Source organism: Mytilus trossulus, chromosome 4 (assembly GCF_036588685.1).
Source record: "Mytilus trossulus isolate FHL-02 chromosome 4, PNRI_Mtr1.1.1.hap1, whole genome shotgun sequence".
Classification (NCBI taxonomy): Eukaryota; Metazoa; Mollusca; class Bivalvia; order Mytilida; family Mytilidae; genus Mytilus; species Mytilus trossulus.
This window is the reverse complement of record NC_086376.1, coordinates 36,829,207-36,852,790: the sequence shown is the minus strand read 5'-3', so window position 1 is coordinate 36,852,790 and position 23,584 is coordinate 36,829,207. Positions and strand designations below refer to the sequence as shown.

Genomic DNA, 23,584 nt, shown 5'->3' with positions numbered 1-23,584 from the left:
AGCTCCAATCGTCAATTATAGCAAACCAATTAGAGGCAACTTCTGAGATTAATAGATCCGCTGTAAAAACAGCTGTTCGTTCAGCTAGTTCACCTAGTCTGCAGGAATTAGACGCGTATGTAAGTTATTCGAATATCTATTACATGAAAAAGAAATGTTTTTAAAAATATGTTTTATGTAGGAATACAGTTATTTCATCTCTACACACTATATATATGGTTAAAAAAAGTATTTAAAAAAGGTTGGAACTGAATTTTTAATATTTTGAAGAACAAGAACAGAACACACAATTTTACACTGAAAAAAACTTTATAAAAATAACAGATACATCACAATGTATCATATATCAAGTTTTATTACCGATACAGGATGATATCACGGACAATGTTCTGTTGCTATTGGATCCTGTAACGCAATATCATGGTCGGTTCAAACAACCAAACTGTCAAGCTGTACAGTTAGGAACACGTGTTCGACGAGGACCACATTGGCAATGGCAAAATCAAGATTCCGAAATGGCTGGTACTGTTATTGGTCAAGATAAACGTGGTATGTAATGTTTTTTCCACAATTAACAGCTCTCATGAACAAATGTGGGGGAGATTAATTTATCTCATGTATGCCGTGTGTTAAATAGTTGGAAAAGAATCATGCATGTGAATAAAATACTTGTAAAATGCTAGTTAATATACTAGTAGGATATAATATTACATTTCGTGAATGTTTTATCAGAATCCATTTTTGATTGGCTGAAAATAATCGTTAGTCACTCTAATTCAATAGTTTTTCCGTATGAAATACAACCGTTATGACTGCCCATGGTATCCATGACTATGTAAGAATAATGCATTAGGGGAAACAGCTTGATTTAGTTGTGTATTCAATGGTTTGTTAATTTGCGTTTTTTGATAGAGATAAGCCTTCCAATCGATATTTTATAGTGTGTTTTTCAATGTTTTGATGTAATATTATTGTTTCAGAAAAGGGAGAAGATTTGGTACCATTAAAACTTTTAATCCCGCTGCAAATGTGTGCACCTGTCCTAAGTCAGGAATCCGATGTTCAGTAGTTGTCGTTTGTTTATGCAGTTCATACGTGTTTCTCGTTTGTCGTTTTTTATATAGATTAGACCGTTGGTTTTCCCGTTTGAATGGTTTTACACTAATGCTTTTTGGGGCCGTGCTATAGCTCGCTGTTCGGTGTGAGCCAAGGCTCCGTGTTGAAGGCTGTACCTTGACCTATAATGCTTTACTTTTATAAATTGTTATTTAGCTTCAGAGTTGTCTTATTGGCACACATACACCATTTTCATATCTCTATTTGTAGCATTAAAAGTGTTATTATAAGAATTTTGCCGGAAAATAATATGTGTTTGCAAGTTGCTCTCAATTTCATGGTTGTATCATAAAAAGTATAATTAAAAGAACTTTGCCGAAATACAATATTTATTTGAGGTAAATACTATCCATTGGGAGAAGATAATTGAAAACAGCCCAGCATGGTTAGAGTAATAAACATTGTGATTTGTATAATTTACATCCAAATGTAAATCTTTTTCAGGGAAGATACGTGTCGAATGGGACAGTGGAAACGAGAATATTTATAGATATGATGAAACTGATGAATGTTACGACATTCAACCAGTAAATGAACCCAGGCAACTAGAAAATGAGTTAATTGTTGTTGGGTGCAGAGTTAAAAGAGGTACTGTATCCAATGAAGGAATAAAACAAGGTAGTCCTTTTAATGATAAAACCGTAAAAATCATTGAGAACCTTGATATATTTTTGTTAGATGGAACGAGCTACGAGATATATAAAAAATCTAATTAAGTATGATATTTTTATGTTCAATCACTAATTAAAGTTAAATAGTGAAATAATAATCTTCTTGTATCAGCTAAAACGGTTCAATGTTGTCAAATTAAGCTAATAAACATTGATAATGAAGTATTCACTTGCAAGTGAATAATTTGACCTCATAAAATTTGTATTCATGTGAACTCCAATTTAACCCCGTAGAAAGAGATAGAATTACGCATACATTGTCTGTGTATGGTTGTTTAAAGGAAAAGAATGTTAACATTGGAAGTGAAACAAAGGTAAATAATTTGATTGACTGATATGATCCACCACAAATCAAAAACGACGATAAACATAAATCCATAATACAAAATTTAACAGACCTATAAAAATCCAATTGCACGAGTTGATTAATCTGTTCATATCTCTGTTTATGTTTACATCGATTTTATGGTCAAAGCAGGTCAACTCGAATATAAATTAGATGGCGTTTTGGCTAAAATTCACACGAAACGAAGCTACATCTTATTGAGACCATGTCATGTAAATTGTTTATTTCATACTTTTAATAGTTTGGAAAAATATTTGATATTGTTATAAATAAAATATGAGAATTTGAGTCAAATCGGTGAACATGAATTAGGCAGCTAGTGCCCCTTTAACAGTATGTATTCAAAATTCCGACAAAAAAGAAGCTTAGGTCGAGGTGAAATGAAAATATAGAAAACAGGGAAAACGAAAATTCCTGCCAACAAAAACGAATTCTGAATACATAAAATGCCTTATGAAATAGTAACAACCATTAACGAACTGTATGATTGGACCATTAAACATGTTTAAAGACATGTTGTTATAAAAAGTATCTAATGTTCACCCTTAAAACGTCATATTTTGTAAATGTGTTCATTCAAATTTAACAAGTTCTTCTACTTGCTATACTTTGTTCATGTTTTCAGGTAAAGATTGGAAGTACGGTGAACAAGATGGCGGAAGAGGTAGTCGAGGTACTGTCCTATGTGTTGAACAAAACGGGAAAGTTGTGGTATGTTATATTAAAATGGATGTTTATCGAAGGAATTAATATTAAAGGAGCACACATCAGTTTACAATGACTATGAGGGTCGGTTGAAAACAAAACTTTACGACAAAAGAGATGATTTCAGCTTTTCAATTGTGAACTTTCCATTCCTAAGTAGCAACATTCCAGCAGCACCTGCATACGGAGTATATATCTCCCAATTGATACGATATTCCGGTACGTGCATTTCCTACATGATTTTGATAGAGGGTTAATGTTCACAAGGAGGCTATTAAACCAAGAGTTCCAAATGGTAAAGTTGAAATCATCCCTTCGTAAATTTTACGGACGCCATTACTAGTTGGTTCACCGTTATGGAATAACGGTTTCCCAAATGATATAGGATATGTTCCTTACGTCGTAACTACAATTCCCTTTCCTTTCATGAATGTGACCTACCGAATTAGACTATTTACCGGATTTGTAATCACATAAGCAACACGACGGGTGCCATATGTGGAGCACCTGAGATCACCCCTAGTTTTGGTGGGGTTCGGGTTGTTTATTCTTTAGTTTCCTATGTTGTGTCATGTGTACTATTGTTTTTCTGTTTGTCTTTTTCATTTTTAGCCATGGCGTTGTCAGTTTGTTTTAGATTTATGAGTTTGACTGTCCCTCTTTTAAAAGCAGTCCTGTCTTTTAATCTATCAACAAGAATACTGCACGCTATATTAGTATAGTTTTCTTCAGAAAATGTTCATTCTATTCGAGTTATGATATGATTAATATAAGGTGTATTCCCTGCCCCGATCGGATTTGCATTGATTAAGCTATGTTTCTGCTTTCGGTCGTTTGATATATTCAAAATATCAAATATAAATTAATATTTCTAATGAATTAAAGGGTTATTGCATGTCTCTTGATTTTTCCCCCCTAACAGTAGTTGGCAGGATGTATGTGGTAATTAGACGTGTTTTCCTTGTTATAGCAAATCACATATTTTGAGAAACATCTATTTGTGCTTGGATCATAGCTGAACTTACTGAAATCGATATTGGTTCCAGGTGTCAAAAATAACCTCGCTGATAGGTTGAAACACTGTTTCGTTATATGAAAATTTTTATTTTTTTTTAATTCTTAAGGCATGGATTCCAAGGAATAATTATCCAAAGGTATAATGTTATATTCAAAATTGATTCCATGTGTACAAATTATAGAAAAAAATAAGATTCTATTAAGATAATCACAAACTTTGAAAATATTGAAATTGGTATGGATATGTAAGTACGGATTGTCAAACAAAAAATAGCCCATCATATATATACATCACACAATAGTGATGTTCATATGTAAACCAATTTTGAAGCCAAAATAAATCTACCAAAACAAGAATTTTATCACACGATAGCTTTCATATTTGAAAAATCCGTCTTGCCTAAAAGTCGAAACTGTACACCTAAGTGTGGCGTGCGACCTGTATAACATTGTTTGTATATGGGATAGTTTACATATATCTGATCTAAGTGCCAGTTTTACCCATACCTAATTTTTTTTTAATTTAATAATAACAATTCAAACTGAATCCACCATACTCTACATGAGAAAATTCTTGCATCAAGTCAGGAATATGACAGTTGTTTTCCATTTGTTTGAGGTATTTTGTGCTTTTAGTTTTGCAATTTTAAATTGAGTTCGGAATTTTTATCATTCTACTTTTAAACAACAATTTCAGGTTCACTGGGATCGAAGAAGACTTGGGACATACAATTTTGCATGTGATGGTCTGTTTGAAGTAGCAATTTGGTGTGTAACTTCATTTTATTTAACTAGTATATTTTCATTAAGTATAAAATGCAAACGCAAATTAAAGGAAGTATAAGTGTTTGCAGCAATGAAATCGCGTTATCGGAATAAAACACAATAATGAAATTATTCACATAAGAAGATTAAATTAGATTGAGTCAACATAAATTCGGATTATCTGTCAGAGAGACAACAAAACAACACATTAATAGTCAACATACATCTAGAGGCAAACAGATAAAATAGAACCTAAAGTGTATACGATGTCTGTCAAGATAATGGTTGCCCGAGGTCAAAATACGCCATGAATAAATTGAAAAGACCCTCTCAAAGAACTTTTGAATATAACCCCAAAAAATAACATCGCAAAAAGACTTAATAAATGACAATGTTCTTGATTTCAGACCTTCACTTAAATATGTGGCAGGCACAGTTTTTCATATATCAACCATCAACCATCTACATGTTATCTCGATCAGAAAACAAAAATAATGAAAAAGACATACAAAACAAATCAGTGCATGAAACAATCTATCCAAATCAAAACATAAATATCAAACCTAAAAAACTAATAGCTTATTTTCTTTGCAAAACAGTTTTATAAAGTTACTTAAAGTGAATTCTTATTACTTAGAACAAGCTATCAAAAACATTCTTGAATGCAACTAAGTATTAATGTCATCGTTATGTTTTCTGCAACATTTTCATTTTGCTTTAGCGATGATGGTCGTATGATTGGTTCGCCAGACTCGATAAACGATGAAGAGAATAGTAGTCAAGACATGAAATCCGATTTATCCCTTATACTACCTACTCATACCAACAAAAGTAAGTATACAAAGTTTAAATTAATGTCCTTTGATCTTGCGATCAGTAAGTCCATAATTATTAAAGATTGATTGTACTGTACCTGTATTACTTGTACATGTATTTGTGTCTTTTATAATACTGGTAGATTACAAATATGTGCTTTTTAAAATTATGTAAGTACCAATATATATATTTTTATCGAGATATAAAAAGTGAGGGTCGGTTCATTTTAAACCGTACTCTTAACCATGCGGCATTAAAATGCCAACACAATGAGAGAAAAACACACGTCAGTTATTGTTTTGTTTACGTTTTGATAGCTGTTGTTTAAAAAAAATATGTTTTATGGCAGATGTCTGATAATATCTTTACATTTTTTTTTTCAACTTTTGTTATATGGTATAGACACTTGTTCATTGTTGAAGTCCCTTTGCTGCCTTGTGCAACTAAATTTGTTCTTGTGGTTTTTTTTTGTTGGCCGTCACATTAATGTATACCCTTATTACTGTGTATTCAAAGCTGTATACAAATTCTTTCTATGAGACAGTAAATCACAACAGTACTACTTATTGGTATCATAATTAGATGACAAATGTTTATTCGAAATCATAAATGATAATGCCGATATTGTTAATGTTGAGTTGTTGCATAACATTTACCCTGCTTCCATTTAGCCCACATTGACTTAAATATATGTCAATTAACCTGCAAGACAGCTACTGAAATATTACCTTTCCAATTATTATTGATCAGTGAAGCCAGTTAAATCTACCTGGAAGTATCGAGATGCTAGTGGTAACTGGCAGTCTTATGATGAAGAAACTAATGTCAAGATAGAACGTGCTTACATCAGAAAACCAACTGGTAAATGCATTGTGGAAATAAACAAAACAGTGTAAGTAAATGATATTTAAACCCATCAATACTCTTCTCTATATACCTTATATTTTATAAACAAACATTGGTCAAAATTTTTATTAAGCTCATTTTATAAAAAGTATACGGTTTAATTTGTAAATAGAATTCCACTGCAAAACAAAACAAAATTTGTTTTTAAACATAGTATAGTAATTTTAAGATTGATCCTTATGCAATCATTTAAACATAATATATGTCTTTCAAACCTTGTATGGTATTATGCGATTAGCACTTGTTTCATATAAGGGTGTGTATTATTATTATTTTAAAGATAGTGTCGTGACTTCCTTCCTGTTTTACATGTTTTATTAGCAACACGGTATCATTTTTTCTAACTAGAATAACAACTTTTTGTCTAAAAATCAAACTCATCGTAGAAACCAGGATTAAAATTGTGTACATCAGAATCGCATTTGTCTAAAAAGTCTCTTTAGTGAGGCTGGAAACCAAAACAATTTTTTTTTAGTAAGGCCAATAAAGTACGAAGTTGATGTTTGATAGACATGTGTATAGTCAAGTCAATGGACATCTACAACAGTAATTACCAAAAACCCTACCTAAGAAAATATTCTATTGTCTGACGGATCAAACGAATAATATTAAAACTAGATGAACTCGGAATCAGGCATTCCGCGATGAAAATTGATTTTAACTGTATGGCATTTTAAAGATTTTAACCATTTCGAAACATTCTTCCAGAAAATGTCGTTAAAATTTTGAGTTGAATATATTAGTATTGATACAACGTATCGTTCACTCCAATATTTTACATAGATAATCATAAACAGTACTTAAGTATAAGGCGAAAGATACCAGAGGGACAGTCAAACTTGTACATCGGAAATAAACTGACAACGCCATGGCTAACAAAGAAAAAGATAACGAGACAAATAATAGTACGCAAGACACAACATAGAAAAACTAAAGACTAAGCAACACAAACCCAACAAAAAACTGAAGTAATCTCAGGTGCTATGGAAGGGTAGGCAGTTCTCATTTTCACCCGTTGTGTATGACAGTCTCCACATGTTACTCATGTCTCACGTATTCTATGATTTTAGGCATCTTTTAAGGTTTTTAAAAATGATTCAAGAAAACCAAACAGACCAAAGCTCAGTTCCTGTTCAGCGTTTAGGTAAAAACTAGTAACGTTACAAAAAAATAGTTCAATGATGTTTTGTTTAAGTAAATTTTGTGGTGAAAAATAATTGTAGGTTATCTATGACTTGACAAAGACACTATTATAAAATCTACATAGCATTTCTAGTATTTGTAATCGTCGGTACATTTAAAATATGCACAATAAGCTTCTTTTCTTTTTCCAAAAATCATTTGAAGAGCAGTTGATGAAAATAAATAAGGTATATGCTAAATGACTTTGTTAAAGTGTTGTTTCCTTTGAAGTCAAAATGAAGATTACCACCATTTCTGATAATTTAAATATAAATTCCATTTCAAACTTGAGTAGATCATGAAAAAGGTTGATGACATCACGGTCTCATTATGTCCTTGAACTGATAAACAAAACACTGTCAGCCGATCAGGAGACGAGTTACATCCAAAATTGAATTATAAGACTATATAACAAACTTTTATGTATGTCAAATAAATGATATAAAAACTATTATAAATTGCAGACTTGTTTATTTAAAAAGTATGCTCCTGCTATATTGTATTTGTAAAATTAATATTATTGAACAATTTTTATTAACATAATTTCTTATCATTAACATCATGAAGGTACATGTTAATGAAATGTAATTTAAAACAAATTCAGCAGTATATGCTTTTTTCGTTGTAATAAATTAAATTACCATTACATGTTATTAAAAAATTGCTTAATTAATTACACATTACATTCAATTACATGGAAAGTTGTAATGCATTACATTTTCAATTACCCCATCCCTGTGTTACATCAAATCTAATTTAAGAGAAATATGAATCATATTTATTGTTAGAGTGTTTTCCACACTTTTTTTCATTATGCTACTTTTATTTTTTTTTCGTTTTTCGTTTGTACTGTATACAAATTGTATCACGGTTGAATATCCTCATTTAGTCCAATATCCATAACCGGTAATATATGATAAGGCAACTTTTTGGTAGTATGTTTTGTTAATTTATTTTAAGTATAGTTAGACATGACTGGTAAATGCGAGCTGTAAAATCGAGATGAATCCACACAGTGTCGGTAATGTTTAATTCTGAAGCCACCGCAGCTGTTCCTGATTCCCAGTGATTATTTTCAGTATAGCCTGTCATATATTGTGTGTGTATGGAGTTCGAATTTTTCATAATGTTTATCCTTACATCATTGTTAGTTGACACTATTGTTGTTATAATTTGATAATATCCAGGATCTTGGCAGGTAAATGTGCCTGTAGATTTGAATGATGACAGGTTGGACACCCCAACAGATGTTTTTATGTCAGGGAACTTGAGTGGTCCAGCATTTAAAGTACTATCCCCAGGATACCAACCAGCAACCAAAACTAAAATGAAAAATAATCAGTATAAATACTTTCCTAGACATTCCTTTATTTTCTTTAATGCTTATTTTAATTCAATGTGATATAAACTGTTTACCCTATAATTATATATGTAATGCCTATTGATAGAGATATAATCAACATTTAACTAGATTGTGGATTTTTATTAAATTAATATAAGTGTTCCAGCTAGGATTTCAAATAGGCAGGGAGCCGATCATGAAAATGGCACTTTTGCTCGATGATTGACATTTTAAAAAGTACATGTCAAACAAAAAGGACAGGATCCAAAATTATAGCAGTTGGACGTCGGAGTGATATCTAACTAAATCATGCTACTAATGTAGATATCCCTGGTATGATTTTACTGGTGTGATGCTTTTAAGTATGAAGATAAGAACAAGGTTCCAGAAATTTATTTTACAATTTCAGTTTTTTTTATTGGACATTCTGATCAACGAAAGTCAGGTCCCTCTTTTTTGAAGCAAAGAATCAAAGCAAAAAAGTAACGACTATTGCACGCAGCATAATTAATATCGCTGTTAATGCGTTTAAAAATTTGATATTTGATATTCATTTTTATGAGATTGGAATGATTAAAAATACTATTCAGTGGTTCCCAAGGTTTTCTGATATTAACTGAACATTCGTTCCAGTAATGAGTTAGGTATTACTGAACCAGCTAGACAAAACAAATAATAATAATTATGTTTGTTTACAAAAACTTGGGAAGTCAATATAACTGTGCAAACTATTTGGTCATATTTATCTGGTTACCAGTTTATTTATACTAGTTACCAGTAACCAGAAAAAATGTGAAAATTGAGATTGCACAGTTATATTAACTTTCTTAGTTTACCAGAAGTTTTGGAATTAGATATTCAATGTTCTGGAGAAAAGTCAATAATTTTCGTCACAAATGAGTTGTTCTGTTTGAGGGACAATCTTAAGGTACGCGAACCATGTTTTATTGTAAAGATAAATTCATTATCGACATACTGATGTAGGTTAAGACGAACATATGTGCGTTAGCTCCCTTTTGACTCTACATACGGGTGTGGAAATAAAGCCCACATTGACAGAAACGAATGCCTGTGCTTGCGGGGCAATATAAACATGACAAAGAAAGCAATCTGCTGTCCATGTATGTCCATTGAGGTTTAATTACCGGATTAATGACCCATCTGATGGCAATACTCGGATTATCTGTATTACATAAATAACACAAAGCTGAGAGGGTGATAGTGCAGATTGGTACCCCGAGAAAACATTGTCAACCGCGGCGTAGCCAATGTTGACAATGCCTTTTTGAGGGGTTCCAATCTGCTCTATCACCCTATCAGCTATGTGTAATTCAATTTATTATACTGAATGTCCTATCATTATTAGCTTTTACAGATTACTTTCATTTTAAAAGTATTTTCTATGACGTCACGTTCATAACAACTTAAAAGTTTACGGGCATTAGAAAAACACAACAAAAGTCAAGCAAGATGTTTTATTTTATTTATTTTTACAGTCGATAATAAAATCTGAGCCAAAACGTAGAACTTAAGCATTGTATTTAATTCCTTGATGTAAATCCAATTCATTGTTCTTTGAATTATCGATTTCTGATTGGTCAAGACGAGCGGGTAACATTAAAAGAAAGTGTCACCCGCTCAGCCATGTGATAGAGTAATTAAATTGACACCCTCGTCTTAGCCAATCAAAATATGGCATTTTAACGTGAAGTATAATAACACAACTTATTACACCTTCTGTTAATGTTAATTAGATTAGGGTCATAAACTTGTTATAAATATCAAGACGTGAAAAATAATAGTATTTTCATCAAAATATTGCGGCAATAAAAACATTCACTTGCGAAAATGGGCAGGTATTCAGAAAGGGCGGGCGGACCGCCCTTGTGAAAACGACCTAGATGGATCGAACACAAAAATACTTCTCTAAGTTGTTCATTTATTTCAAAACAAACAATGTGCTATGTTTCCTCAGTTTCTCCATTGTCCTATATTTTAATTTTTCATAGAAGATAAAGAGTCAGTAACAATTTAAGCTATGTTAACGCCTGTATTACGTTTTATCATACATTAAACACTTATATGTGCAGTATTAAGACTTGGGACAGGCGCAAAAATGCAGCGGGGTTAAACATGTTTGTGAGATCTAAAGCCTCCCCTATACATCTAATGTAGGATAAAGAAAAATATAGCAATGCAAACAATAAAACTCAATATAAAAGTAGTCCGACTCCGATGTCAAAATAGGTAATTACAGAAATTAGGCAAAATGATTGAACAAAGGACAACTAGAAGTTACTGACATGCCAGCTCCAGATCTCAATTAAACTAACTGGAATATTATATCTTCTCATTATATCAAGATCAAGTACAATTCCTCCCGTTAGGGGTTTAGCATAATACCATAATAAAATATTTATATTACAATTTACCTTTTTGAAATTGTTTATCCAAATCATGCTGGAAAAGTGAGAAAGACAAATTGTGGTATCTTCCCATTTGTTCAAGTTCTTACATGGTATGGTTAGCTAGTTTTTTAATTTCATTCCTGGACTCAGATGGCTTAACATTTGAAAATCTTGGTGCTGTTTCTGTTGGACATGTTGGAGCATTGATGTAGACATGTTCTGGTTCAATTCAATTGTTTTATATTGATTATTCATTTTATTCACCAGTTCATGCTTTGATGATGTGGTCAATTATATAAAGATAGAAAGTCTTGGTTCCTTGCGTGTTCATGGCTGGTCAGTAAGTTTATTCTCGAATCAAATGTTTGTACTTGTCCTTGTAGTGTTTGGAGAGTTTGCAATGGCTTGATGCTTTGAAGTTGCTCAAGTCGGCTAATCTGAAGTCCTAGGGCAAGAGTTTTATTTACAACAATATTAATTTCAGCATCATACTTTGTTTGAATCCTCTTCATGTCTTGTTGCATATTTGCTGTATTTTTATCCTGGTTAGCTGTTGCTTCTTGTAGCTTGGTGTAATTTTCTGCTAATTCATTGTACATGTGTTCCTTAGCTGCCAGCTCTCCTTTAATTGTGTTGTACTGATTTTCCAGTTCTCGGTTCTTTTTCTCCAGTGCTTCAATGGCCTTGGTTTCATTATTGGATGTTTGTGCTGCAAACATTTTCTCCATATGGTCAAACTTTTGTTGTAACTGATTGGTTAATAGGTTCATCGTCTTCTCTTGTTGGTCACGGTATGATTCATGTTGTTGATTTAATGATTCTTGTACTTTTTCTAGGTCGCGATGAATTTGATTTTTTGTCCCCATAGTATTCTGCAATGGTCAAATATGTTGGTTTGCTTATAAAAGAAGAATTCTTACTATCCAAAAGGAAACTGCTTGACATTCCACTTATTAGCAATAAAGTGAAAAAAGAAAACATTTTGTCACTGTCTTGTTTGTTTTTTGTCTGTGTATTTTACATAAGTTTCTTATCTTAAAATATGATACATTTACTATGTTATCAAGCAAATACAAAGTATGTCAATGTGCAAGCATGTCTGTGTTTTCTGGTTACGATAAAATGTTTAAAATTTCACAATTTATTTGGTCAGATTGGTTATAGTAGGACATAATGTATCACCCTAACAATAAAACAAATAAATGGAAATGGGAATTATGTCAAAGAGGCCTTAGAGCAGACAACAGCAGAAGGCCCCAAACGGATCTTTAAAATAGTGAGAAAATTCAGCACTCGAAGGACGACATCAGCTGGCCCCTAAATAAAATTGTGTACTTGAGTAAAATCCTATACTCACCATCCTTATCAGAATTTTAAAGAGATTCTTTACCTATTATATAAACTTTACCTGCACCTTAGAGTGATGTTACATTTGCAAATACATTTGTGTATTAGGGCCACATTTAGAGCATAAGTATGAGTTAAATATTTAATCTGTGTATTAATGGGTGGAAATTTTATGTAAAAGCGCTTGGTGAATGATTAAAATTGGCACAATAGAAAATATTTATCGTATAAGTTTTAACAGTACTAAATTACAATTATAGTTTTGATCACTTTCATTCAAAGTTTAAAAATGTATTTTCGAACTAGATTACTTTAACAAAATTTCTTCTGTTTGAATTTGCACTTGTACGGTATTTAGTTGTATATCCTCATTATTTGCAGTTACAATTTGAGAAGGCACTCTTTTCATAAGTATGTTAGACATAAGATGTTAATTTTTAATATAGTAAAGGCATGACTGGTAAATATTGCATAGTTTGATCCACACATTGTCATTAGTCTTTAATTATAAAGCCACAGAAGCAGTTCTGGGTGTGTAGTAATTCTTATCTTTAATATATAGCCTGTCATATATTGCCAGTGATATCTATTCTTGCGTGGGTGTCGGCTGACAACATTGTCGTTTTAGTATGATAATATCCAGGAAGAAGTCACTTTTATCGACTATTCTTAGTATGTTCTTCTCCATCTTCTTTTTGTGATGATATTCAGTTTGACTGATTTTTTCTACTTGTACTCTTTGGTGTGCTTTTTATTGAGGTGTATGTCTGCGTTTTCCCATTCAATCAATGTCACCCTGTATTAAATATACTATGTTAGAAATACAAAGTCGCTATTTAGTTTATTCCAATTTCGGCAAAGTGACACAATAACATCACTGATATCCTATTGACTTGCAAGACAATCGTTATATCTCATTTACTATTGTCCGTGTGCTCAACATGTTATGTTTTGGATATTATGTCAACAAAAACTGTAATTAGGTCCAATAAACCTTGACAATTGATTTTGGTGACTGATTCTGCCTGCATTTTTGTTTATCTACATCACGGTTACAATTTATGTACATTATGTGTTTTATTTCTTTAGAAATAGTCATAACTATGTGCACACGGTAGAGACTGTTGATAAAAAATCATTTCTTCTTTTACTTTTATATTAAACGTATCCTTCTAACCTTTCATATAGCAACATCAAATATTAATATAGTATATGACAAACATAATTACTGTAACTAAAACAGTAATCCTGAATTTGCATGTACTGCAATTATATATGTACATTTGAAAGTGTTCATTCGAGAACAAAACTAATCATATGTATAAATTGATATAGTTTTTTATAAAGATTTCGATGTAACTATTGATCATCAAAAAGTTGTTTAATGGCATACAGAATGATACAAATAAATGAACTCTCTATCTTAAAACTTTGTAAAAGTGTACTCCAAAATCTTTGTAAATAGTTATCAAAGGTACCAGGAGAATAATTTAGTAAGCCAGACGCGCGTTTCGTCTACAAAAGACTCATCGTTGACACTCATTTCAAAATATTTATTAAGCCAAACAAGTACAAAGTTGAAGAGCATTGAGGGTTCAAAATTCAAAAAAGTTGTTCCAAGTATGGCTAATGTAATATATGCCTGGGATAAAAAAAATCCTTAGTTTTTCGAAAAATTCAAAGTTTTGTAAACAGGAAATTTTTTAAATGACCACATTATTGATATTCCTGTCAACACCGAAGTGGTGACTACTGGACCCTCGGATACGAAACGTCCACCAGCAGTGGCATCGACCCAGTGGTGTAAATATTTATCAAAGGTACACGTGTGCTTTCAAACTAAAATCTTCGTAAACGAACATAGAAACCCCGTTTACGTAACAAAACAATATTCACCTCTCTGTTCTTGAAATTGAACTTCCTAGGGAAACTAATCTCACTTTTCTTTGGTTTCTATTCCAGATAAAGCAAGCGATCTTATGGCTACAGAGGCGAAACAGTTGGAGGACACCCAAGTTTGACAATATGAAATATGACTAAATGAATCTAGCATGCAGCATTTCAAATTTACATCATGTCATAATAATTATAGTGTATTTTATATAAAATATATATATATATATATATATATATAACGAGTCTAAATTGAAAACTACGTTCAAACCTATGATTGCGTTGGATAAAAACCGCAATTTTTATACGTGTGCATGTTAAACAAATTTCGTTGTAGAAGGGTCTAAAAACAGCACAAACAACATTTTCCAAAAGACAAAAAAAGTGAAAAAGTATATTTAAACAATACGCATTTGACTAACAGGTCGAACAACTGATGTTATTTAACCCTGCTGACTGCCATTGGCGATTGCCAAATAAAATATATATATAACAGTACATTTGATCATTATGTAAGAACAATTAGTAGTTTAAAGATAATAGGTTGCCTCAAAGATATTTTGTTGTGAAAAAATGTTTATATATTTGTAAAATAATATCTGTTCATATGACACGATGTCCTGCTTCCACACTACATTTCCATATTCAGTAAACCTCAATATCTGTCTCAAAACCCTAATTTTCGTACATATTGTAAGTTCAATTCTAATTGTAATCATAACTTCTAGGAAGAAGAACTTTAACCTTAACTTTATCTGTTATGGGACGGATGTTGAATAGACGTACGAATGGGCACACCATCTAGAAAACAATAGCAATAAATAAACAAAACAAAATTCACTCTTGACCAAACTTAATAATGTATGAAGATTTATTTTCTTTGTATTTTGGTTAAAATAATTTGGTAGAAAAGATAAATACTGTTAAAAATAATTTGGTTCTTATTACTTTAATTATGCTAACTATATTGTATTAAACATACCCCCAGTATTTATTTTCTACGTCAAAGATATCTTGATCATGTGAAGCTTGTTGGGGTTTGTCTTTGGAATAAAAAATTCACAAAATTTAAGAGAATAAAATCATTCCATGAAACCAACTACCAAGAAGAACATCCAACTCCTCCGAAAAGACATTCAAACAAAACACACACCAGCTGGTCAACCTTCCAATGTGCAATACATTAATTTACACATAATAAAACTTTGCATAGCCCAGCTACCAACATGATCACTAGCCCGTACATGGAAATGCAATGCTTTATAATTGACCAACTGATTATAGTATGAACGAGAGTGCACATGCTGAAATGTCTCAATCATTTACTTATTGTTGATTGTATTCTGATATAACTAAATATAAAGCTTTACTAAAGTATCACTTAAACTTAATATGATCCAAGAACATGAGGTCAAGGTCATACAACCTAAATGAGAAATACATGTACACCTTACAATCAATAAATATACCAAATATAGTTGACATATTGCTTATAGTTTCTAAGAAACAGACTTAACAAAGAAAACTAAACATCGACTAATGAATTTTGAACCATGAAAATTAGGTCAAGGTCATATGATACCTGCCAGACAAATATATACATCTTACAATCATTTCATACGACAAATACCGTTGACATCTTATTGCTAACAGTATTTGAAAAAAGACCAAAACAAAATAACTTTGACCACTGAACCATGAAATTGAGGCCAAGGTCAGATGACACCTTCCAGTTGGACATGTACACCTTACAATCATTCCATACACCAAATATAGTAGACCTTTTAATTAAAGTATCTGATATATGGACTTGACCACAAAAACATAACCTTGTTCATTGATCCATGAAATGAAGTTAAGATCAAATGAAAACTGTCTTGACCGGCACGAGGACCTTGCAAGGTAAGCACATACTTGTTATCCTATTACTCATTGTAAGAAAGTCTTTTTTTCAAGAATTCATTAAAACATGAAAATGAGGTCGAAGACAATGGGCATATGACACACGAAATGCTCGTAACATAATGCATCTACAATCAAAGAATGAAGCATTTACGTCTTCCACCTTCTTAAATATAAAGTTTTTAAGAATTTTAATAAAGTCTTTGCTGCCGGATCACTATCCCAATGCTGAGCTTTTTGCAACAGACGTCAGGCTCAACATAACACTCGTGGAGAATTGCCTCATTGGCTAATATACAATATCTTTTTTTTATAATTATGTACAAAAAAATAATATAAACCAATGAACCCTGAGGTCAAGGACATATACCTAAAACATGAACATGTACACCTTATGATCATTCCCTTAACCAAATATTTAGCTGACCTATTGCTTATAGTATAAAAGAACAGAATTTATCAGATAACCATTGACCAATGAACCATTCTAATGACATCAATGTCAATAGTACACAGATGTGTACCCCTTACAATAATCCCATACATAAATTATAGTTGACCTATTGCTCATAGTATCCGAGAAAAAGACTTAACATTGACAAATGAACCATAGAGAAAATCAAAGTGATGGATATCACTCATGGAAAGATTAGAACAGTAGTTTGAATTATTTCATATTAAGGTATGGTGGGGAAAATTAACATTCATAAAGCACTATTGCTGAAAATTGCATTTGTCTTTAAAAGGAAACTTGCTTTTTCAGTATGAGGATAAAATGAGCTCAAATTAAATAATATGGGTCTCTTAATTTGCACAATTTTATTTAAACTGCAGTTTATATTTTATGGAAGTTATGTTGCCGGTTCTGAACATGTTTAAAAATAAAAAACACAAAAAAATTCTTCTAGTAAATGTTACCAACTATCCTTGTTAGACATTAATTTAGACCAACAACTTAAAACTTTAAAGTGCCAGCAAACAAAAATTCGAAAAATGTTGTTTTGGGGCATTTTGTAAGTTGAAAAAGAAGTTATATGGCATTGAAGATTAAAAGTTTTGATCAATTTTTAAAGTATTTTTCAACACAGGGCATTGAAAATGTACTTTTTCAACGTAAACCAATTAAAAAAAATATTTTATTGAAATGTGGATTCCTTCTTGATTGCAAAAATATTTATCTACTTTTAATAAAAATTCAAATGACTAAAATAGACATAATGCATGTTATGATTGATGGGAAATAAACAATGGTTTGTTATAATTAAAAGTTTTAAAATTTTAAAACTGTTTCAAGCCAATTCCTGATATAAAAAAAAAGTGAACTAATCTAAATTGTTTATTACAGATGATTATTGGCTATTTATCAAGTAAATTATAGGCCATACTTGAATACCTTTTAAATATTCATATTTTATTTCTTTAAGATCTTGTTAATCCATTAATTATTCATCTTTCAGATATAATTTACAGAATCACTTTTTGTAATGTAGATCAAAAGTAATTTGAAATAAATAAATCTATCACCCTTATAAATATCAAATATCTAATATACACATTTGTGTATTCAATTACGAGGCCAAGTACATGTTTATTAAGAATTAGATGTATATTGGAGGGTCTGTGTAATTATGTAAGACTGAGGTTGATAGGTAATGTGGTCATTTTGATTGGCAGTTTAGGAGGTGGGGCATTGTAATTTAAGGTCCACCTTGTCTCTGATTGTTCAGTGATAATGACAGTTGTCAATCATACTAGTTGAATCAATACCCACTTACCTAATCAAAATGTTTTTAAAAAAGCCTGCACATCAACACACCTTAATGACATACATTCTTGAATGAACTGCTCCAATAATATACCCAGTTTTTATGTGCATTATGTGCAAATACATGAGAACCATAGGGAACTATATTTTAATGTGAATACATTTAGTAACAGTAGGTAACCTGTCCTGTTGTTAGGGAGGGTGGTGCCTAAGTAAAGATTTGGAACAAGTTCTAATCTTTCCAAAAATTCAGTCAAATACACATAGTCATAAACATCTTATAATAATCCCATGTACAAAATAAAGCATCTTCGCTAGCCAAGAGTTAGGATCCATTCCCCTCCTCTACACCCTTAGTGGATTGAGATAAAATTTCGAAGACAGAGATACATTCACTTAAACTAAAGCTATTGTCTAGAAACCAAATGTGTCTTCAAATGACGAATAAGAAATCAACAATGCAGAAACCATCACAGCTGCCACCAGAATATAATACAAATGTCCGGCATTCTGCAACTTTCATCTTAGACAAGGAAATGATAACCTTGATGATTGAAGAGCAGTCTTAAGCACTTCAAGATAATAAAACATCTTAAGAGTTAAAGCATATTGGGGACATATGCATTACCTTCTGGCTTTATCAGAATGCTTGTTAAACTTTGGTATTCATGTTATTAATCATTAAATCAATACACTGGTTGTTCATTTCATTTTTATTTTACATCTTCATGTATTTACTTTTGGTTTCTAGCTTTATTTTTTTTCTGGTTTCATACAAAATAAATATTTAATATTTTTTAATGTATATATATTCTTGAAAACTACAAGAAATTCATTTATTTCAAGGGTGTATAAAGTTTAAATATTACAAAAAAAAGACAAAAACTGACATTAGTTTCCTGTAATTTTTAATGTTTTTGATTCATTTTTTTTAAACTGATTTCCATATGTGCCAGGTTAAAAAATCATTGTTTAAGTTTGCATGTCATGTAAATATAAAAATGATTATATTTCACTAGTTCTTGTTTATAATTATATAAAACAAAAATATCTTTCAACATTATTAGAAAAATGTATATAAGAATCAAATGATTTAGTTTATTAGAATTTTGCTGAAAAAATAAATATACTACATTATAAATGTATGGTTTAGGTAAGATAAATATCTAAATTTATTTTTCAATAAATGTCTAAATATGTCAAAGAGAATGTTGTATGTATAAATTTCTAAAAACAAAATATAATAAATTGTGTGTCATTTAATATTTCAATTCAATGTTTCATAAAGAAGTATGCATACATAAACATCATCTATTTTCTCTAATCTTATCTTTCAATGCTTCAGCATAAAAATGTAGCAACAGACAATATCAACAGTTAGGACACACAATATATATCTGAACTGAATGCTATTAGGAACATCAAATAGTGTCATCAAGAGTACACTCCCTTTGTTATACTCTCTTTCATTTTCTTTAACATATTAGGTAACATCTTTATATGGTTTTCAGCACAGTCCACCACACATTTCTCCATGAAAGCTTTAGCTTTTGATATTTCAGCATCTGAAGAATTTGGTCCCATTTGATCTTTAGCTTTATCTTGACAATCTAATGCACCTCTCTGTAATCTGTCCTGAAATAGGAATGAACAACATGTATAAGACAATATTTTAGGCTGAACATACTGTAATTATCTCCCTTGCTTACATATTACCTGTTTATTCATATAAACTTGGGACAAAAAAAAATCCCTGACTTTCATAATACATGTTTTAAACACATTTAAATATATCAAGATTAAGAAGATGTCAATATGTGAAGAGACTTATAGATTCATTCAGTTAGATTACATTGTAAACTTTTTTTTCTAAATTTTGTTCCTTAAGAAGATATTTCTGCTTTTTGGTGAGGAAATCTAATCATGTTTAACATGATTAAGAAAATGAAATATTTCATTATTTTCCAGCATATATGTTGTGAAACCCAGAGGGATAATAACATGACTAATGTGAACCCCTCTAACAATACTGTCATGCACATTGAATTACAGTCTGCACTGAAATCTTTTGCAACTAAAAAATGTACTTGTCTGAAGACCAATATCAATGAATATCATGACATTTTTCTTATGTCTAAACAAATTTTAGCAAAAAATTACTAGACCTAAACAAAATTTAATAGTCTGGAGTATTTGTCAATATTGGCTAACTGGCTGACTGATTATTAAAATTATCACATTTCATCCAGTTTTGAAATAATACATGTTATATGGACATGATGGAAGGCTAAAATGAACGTGAAGTATAATACCTGAAATTGTTGCATTTCATTTTGTATGTGTGTCTGACATTTGGTCAATGGCTCAGCACATCTTTCTATACATCTCTGTACTTCTTCCACTGATCCTGATGTATTCTCACAACATTTGGCTCCACATTTAAACATGTCACCCTGCAAATATATCATCAAATAATTTAGCAAAATAATTTTTCAGTCATTGTTTCAAACATTTTTCTTTATACATGTTTATTTCATTCACAAATTTTAAATTATTATCAGAACTATCAAAAATACCAATCAATCATGATTATTTAAACATAATTTTGAATGAAGCCCCTGTCTTTGTGAAGGCAAGTCATTTAAACAAATCAGGTGTGCTCTAAAAAGTGGATGTCATCTGTTTCTGTGGTTGTTTCTAATTTTTTAATATAGATTAGATTGTTGGTTTTCCCATTTGAATGGTTTTACACTAGTCATTTTTTGGGTCCTTGGTCATGTTTATAGCTTGCTGTTAGGTGTAAGCCTATGCTCCATGTTGAAGACCCTACCTTGACCTATAATGGTTCACTTTTATTAGTTTTTTTAGTTTTCTTAAGCTACGTATAAAGATTCATACAGATACATGTAGCCAGAGTGTACGCGTTTAAACTTTCGGACTGCATGGGTATGATCACTGAATGATGAAGTCATGGCAGAAGTGTATAGCATAATTTCTATAAGTCCGAGATTACTCTGACGTCCAACGGCTGTTTTGCCAGACAAGCTGGGGCCATGGGACGTCAGAGCTCGTCCCATATCAAAAAGTGGATAATTGCCCACCCAAAATAGATGCACTGCTTCATCGCTTCTGGTGCAGACTGACAGCCTTGTAATTATATGAATCAGGCATCAATTTGTTCATTTTTCATTTATCTCTTCATTTATGTATGTTTCACCTACCTGCCAACCTTTATTTTTCGTTATTTTAACAGTTTTAACAGTGACCCATCGATTTCAACATTTTGACTTTCACTTTCAAATGGACGTCAAGTTACGAGAGATTGTGGTCTCAAGACTTAAAATATGCAATTATTTATATTTTTTCACCTCTTTTATAGGAGATAGATCTTTGACAGTTAGAACCCAACTTACAGCGTAAATGAAGGAGGTTTTACATTATGGTCATTAGCACTGTTTTCTCGTGGTCACATTTTTCACAGAGACCCATGATTTCTCCATTTTGCCTTTCATTTTCAAAGATTATCACATGACCACGAGAAAACAGTGCAAATGACCATAATGTAAAACCTCGTTCATTTTCGCTGTAAGTTATCTAAATGTCCAAGAGCTGACGATCGTTATCGTGGTCAGAACTAAATGCTAGTTACCGATCTCCTGTAAAGGAGGTGAAAAAACGTGGTTGCTTCTAAACAGTCAAGGGTCTGACTTAAATAAGTTATTAGAGAAAATAACATGCATGTTGTTATTGTGAGCTGAAATATTAAAAAACTGTAATAACATATGTATGTTACATGTTTCAAAGGGAAAATATACAACCTTTATTTTGTTAAATTTTTCTCCAGTTCTATTGATATTTTAATTTTCTTAATGTATACTACAATGTAATCTTTGCAAATATATAACAGCTTATAGCTTACCAATCATGCATAGTACACCTATGTTATTACAGAAAATACATTCCTGCAATAACCAATGGGTGTTATTGCAGCTTCTCTATATCTCTTTAAAGGCTTTGCTCTGACTTGCATAAGAATGTATTTCAATTCATTGTAAGAAATGATGATCAGAGCTTGTAATGAGGCACTGTGCAAGATTCCAAGTGTCTCATTTACTCTGATATAGTAAATTACATGCTTGTAATAACATAAGCCTTGTTATTACAGCTTAGTTTGCCCTTAAAAGCCTTGTCTCATTGATTTAACATGGTTAATCATAATTGTATTAATGGAATTAGAAAATTAGTTATCAAGGTAATTTATTAAGCTACTGCGCAAAAGTTTAAGAATTCCCAAGTGCCCATTAAAGATAAAACGTTTTTGATATATTTCACTGATAACCAACATATGTTATTACAGATTCAGGAAAAAAGAGAAGACAACTCATGAAAGTGTCTGTAATAACAACATGCATGTTATTTTTCCCTGATAACTTATTTAAGTTAGACCCTTGACTGCTAAATGTTAAACATCCATCTCCTACAAAGGAGGTAACAAAATATAAATATTTGCATATTTGAGTCTTGAGGCCACGAAATCTCTCGTAACTTGACGTCCATTTGAAAGTGAAAGTCAAAAATGGAGAAATCATGGGTCTCTGTGAAAAATGTTAAAATGTAGAAAAATAAAGATTTGGCAGGTAGGTGAAACTTACATAAATGAAGAGATAAATGAAAACTGAAGAGATTGATGCACGGTTTATATAGTTCCAAGGCCCTCAGTCAGCTCTAAAAGCGAGGAATCAGCGCATCTATTTTTGGGGGCAAATATCCACTTTTTGATATGGAACGAGCTCTGACGTCCCACGGCCCCAGCTTGTCTGGCTAAACAGCCGTCGGACGTCAGAGTAATCTCGGATTAATATGGGTCAAGCTCTGACGTCCCACGGCCCCTGCTTGTCTTGCAATACAGCCGTCGGACGTCAGAGTAATCTCGGACTAAATTTCTATAGGTTGTCGGGACAAAAAGGACAAGGCATGAAACAACAGTCAACAGTCGAAAAAACAACTTGTGACAGTGGGAAAAGTTTCTTTGTTTTGCGCACCTGCATTTTTCGCAAGACTGTCCTGTCAAGCTCTTCGTACATCGAAGTAGCGGCATTTTGAACACGTGCTTGTGCGGATTCCATTTCTCGACCTTCAAAACATTCAAAAGCACTTTACAACTTGTTTAATCATTCAAACATTATATAGATAAAAACACTTGACTGATTACAAAAAAATTGTACCAAAACAGGAAAACACATGAAATAATTCCGTATGGATAATGAAAACTTATAAAAAAAACAGAAAAAGAGTAATTTGACTTTAGAAATTTATAATTACTTAGTGAATTAGTAAACACTCTTTATATAGTATAAAAGGAAGACATAGTATTGACTCAGTATTGATTTTGTTTAATTGTTA

The 23,584-nt window shown here is 31.6% G+C and overlaps 2 protein-coding genes across 3 annotated transcripts in view; one reads left to right on the top strand and one right to left on the bottom strand.

Moving 5' to 3' along the window:
- The window catches only part of LOC134715232 (uncharacterized), a 34,849-nt gene extending 20,116 nt beyond the window's left edge, over positions 1-14,733 (top strand). For both annotated transcript variants that reach the window (XM_063577279.1, XM_063577280.1), the window contains 9 exons: positions 3-119; positions 369-549; positions 1,561-1,704; positions 2,759-2,844; positions 4,553-4,623; positions 5,342-5,451; positions 6,187-6,328; positions 7,413-7,486; positions 14,584-14,733. In XM_063577279.1, coding sequence (XP_063433349.1) covers positions 3-119; positions 369-549; positions 1,561-1,704; positions 2,759-2,844; positions 4,553-4,623; positions 5,342-5,451; positions 6,187-6,328; positions 7,413-7,486; positions 14,584-14,642 — 984 coding nt within the window. In that variant the 3' untranslated portion in view covers positions 14,643-14,733. The remainder of the gene's footprint in view (positions 1-2; positions 120-368; positions 550-1,560; positions 1,705-2,758; positions 2,845-4,552; positions 4,624-5,341; positions 5,452-6,186; positions 6,329-7,412; positions 7,487-14,583) is intronic.
- Positions 14,734-18,881: 4,148 nt separating this feature from the next.
- LOC134715231 (protein FAM136A-like) lies at positions 18,882-23,368 on the bottom strand. Its single transcript, XM_063577278.1, has 3 exons — positions 23,224-23,368; positions 20,494-20,634; positions 18,882-19,816 (listed from the first exon to the last, which is right to left on the bottom strand). Exons 1-3 carry the CDS (start codon positions 23,305-23,307, stop codon positions 19,616-19,618), a joined length of 426 nt encoding a protein of 141 aa, XP_063433348.1. The 5' UTR covers positions 23,308-23,368; the 3' UTR covers positions 18,882-19,615.
- Between the last annotated feature and the right edge of the window lie 216 nt (positions 23,369-23,584).

Bases quoted from the DNA above. Each gene is read 5' to 3' on its own strand.
- LOC134715231 (XM_063577278.1), bottom strand. From the start codon at position 23,307: ATGGAATCCGCACAAGCACGTGTTCAAAATGCCGCTACTTCGATGTAC. The intron at 20,635-23,223 runs GTGCGCAAAACA...ATATATTTGCAG, and splicing joins CAGTCTTGCGAAAAATGCAG to GGTGACATGTTTAAATGTGG. The intron at 19,817-20,493 runs GTATTATACTTC...TTCCTATTTCAG, and splicing joins ATGAAATGCAACAATTTCAG to GACAGATTACAGAGAGGTGC.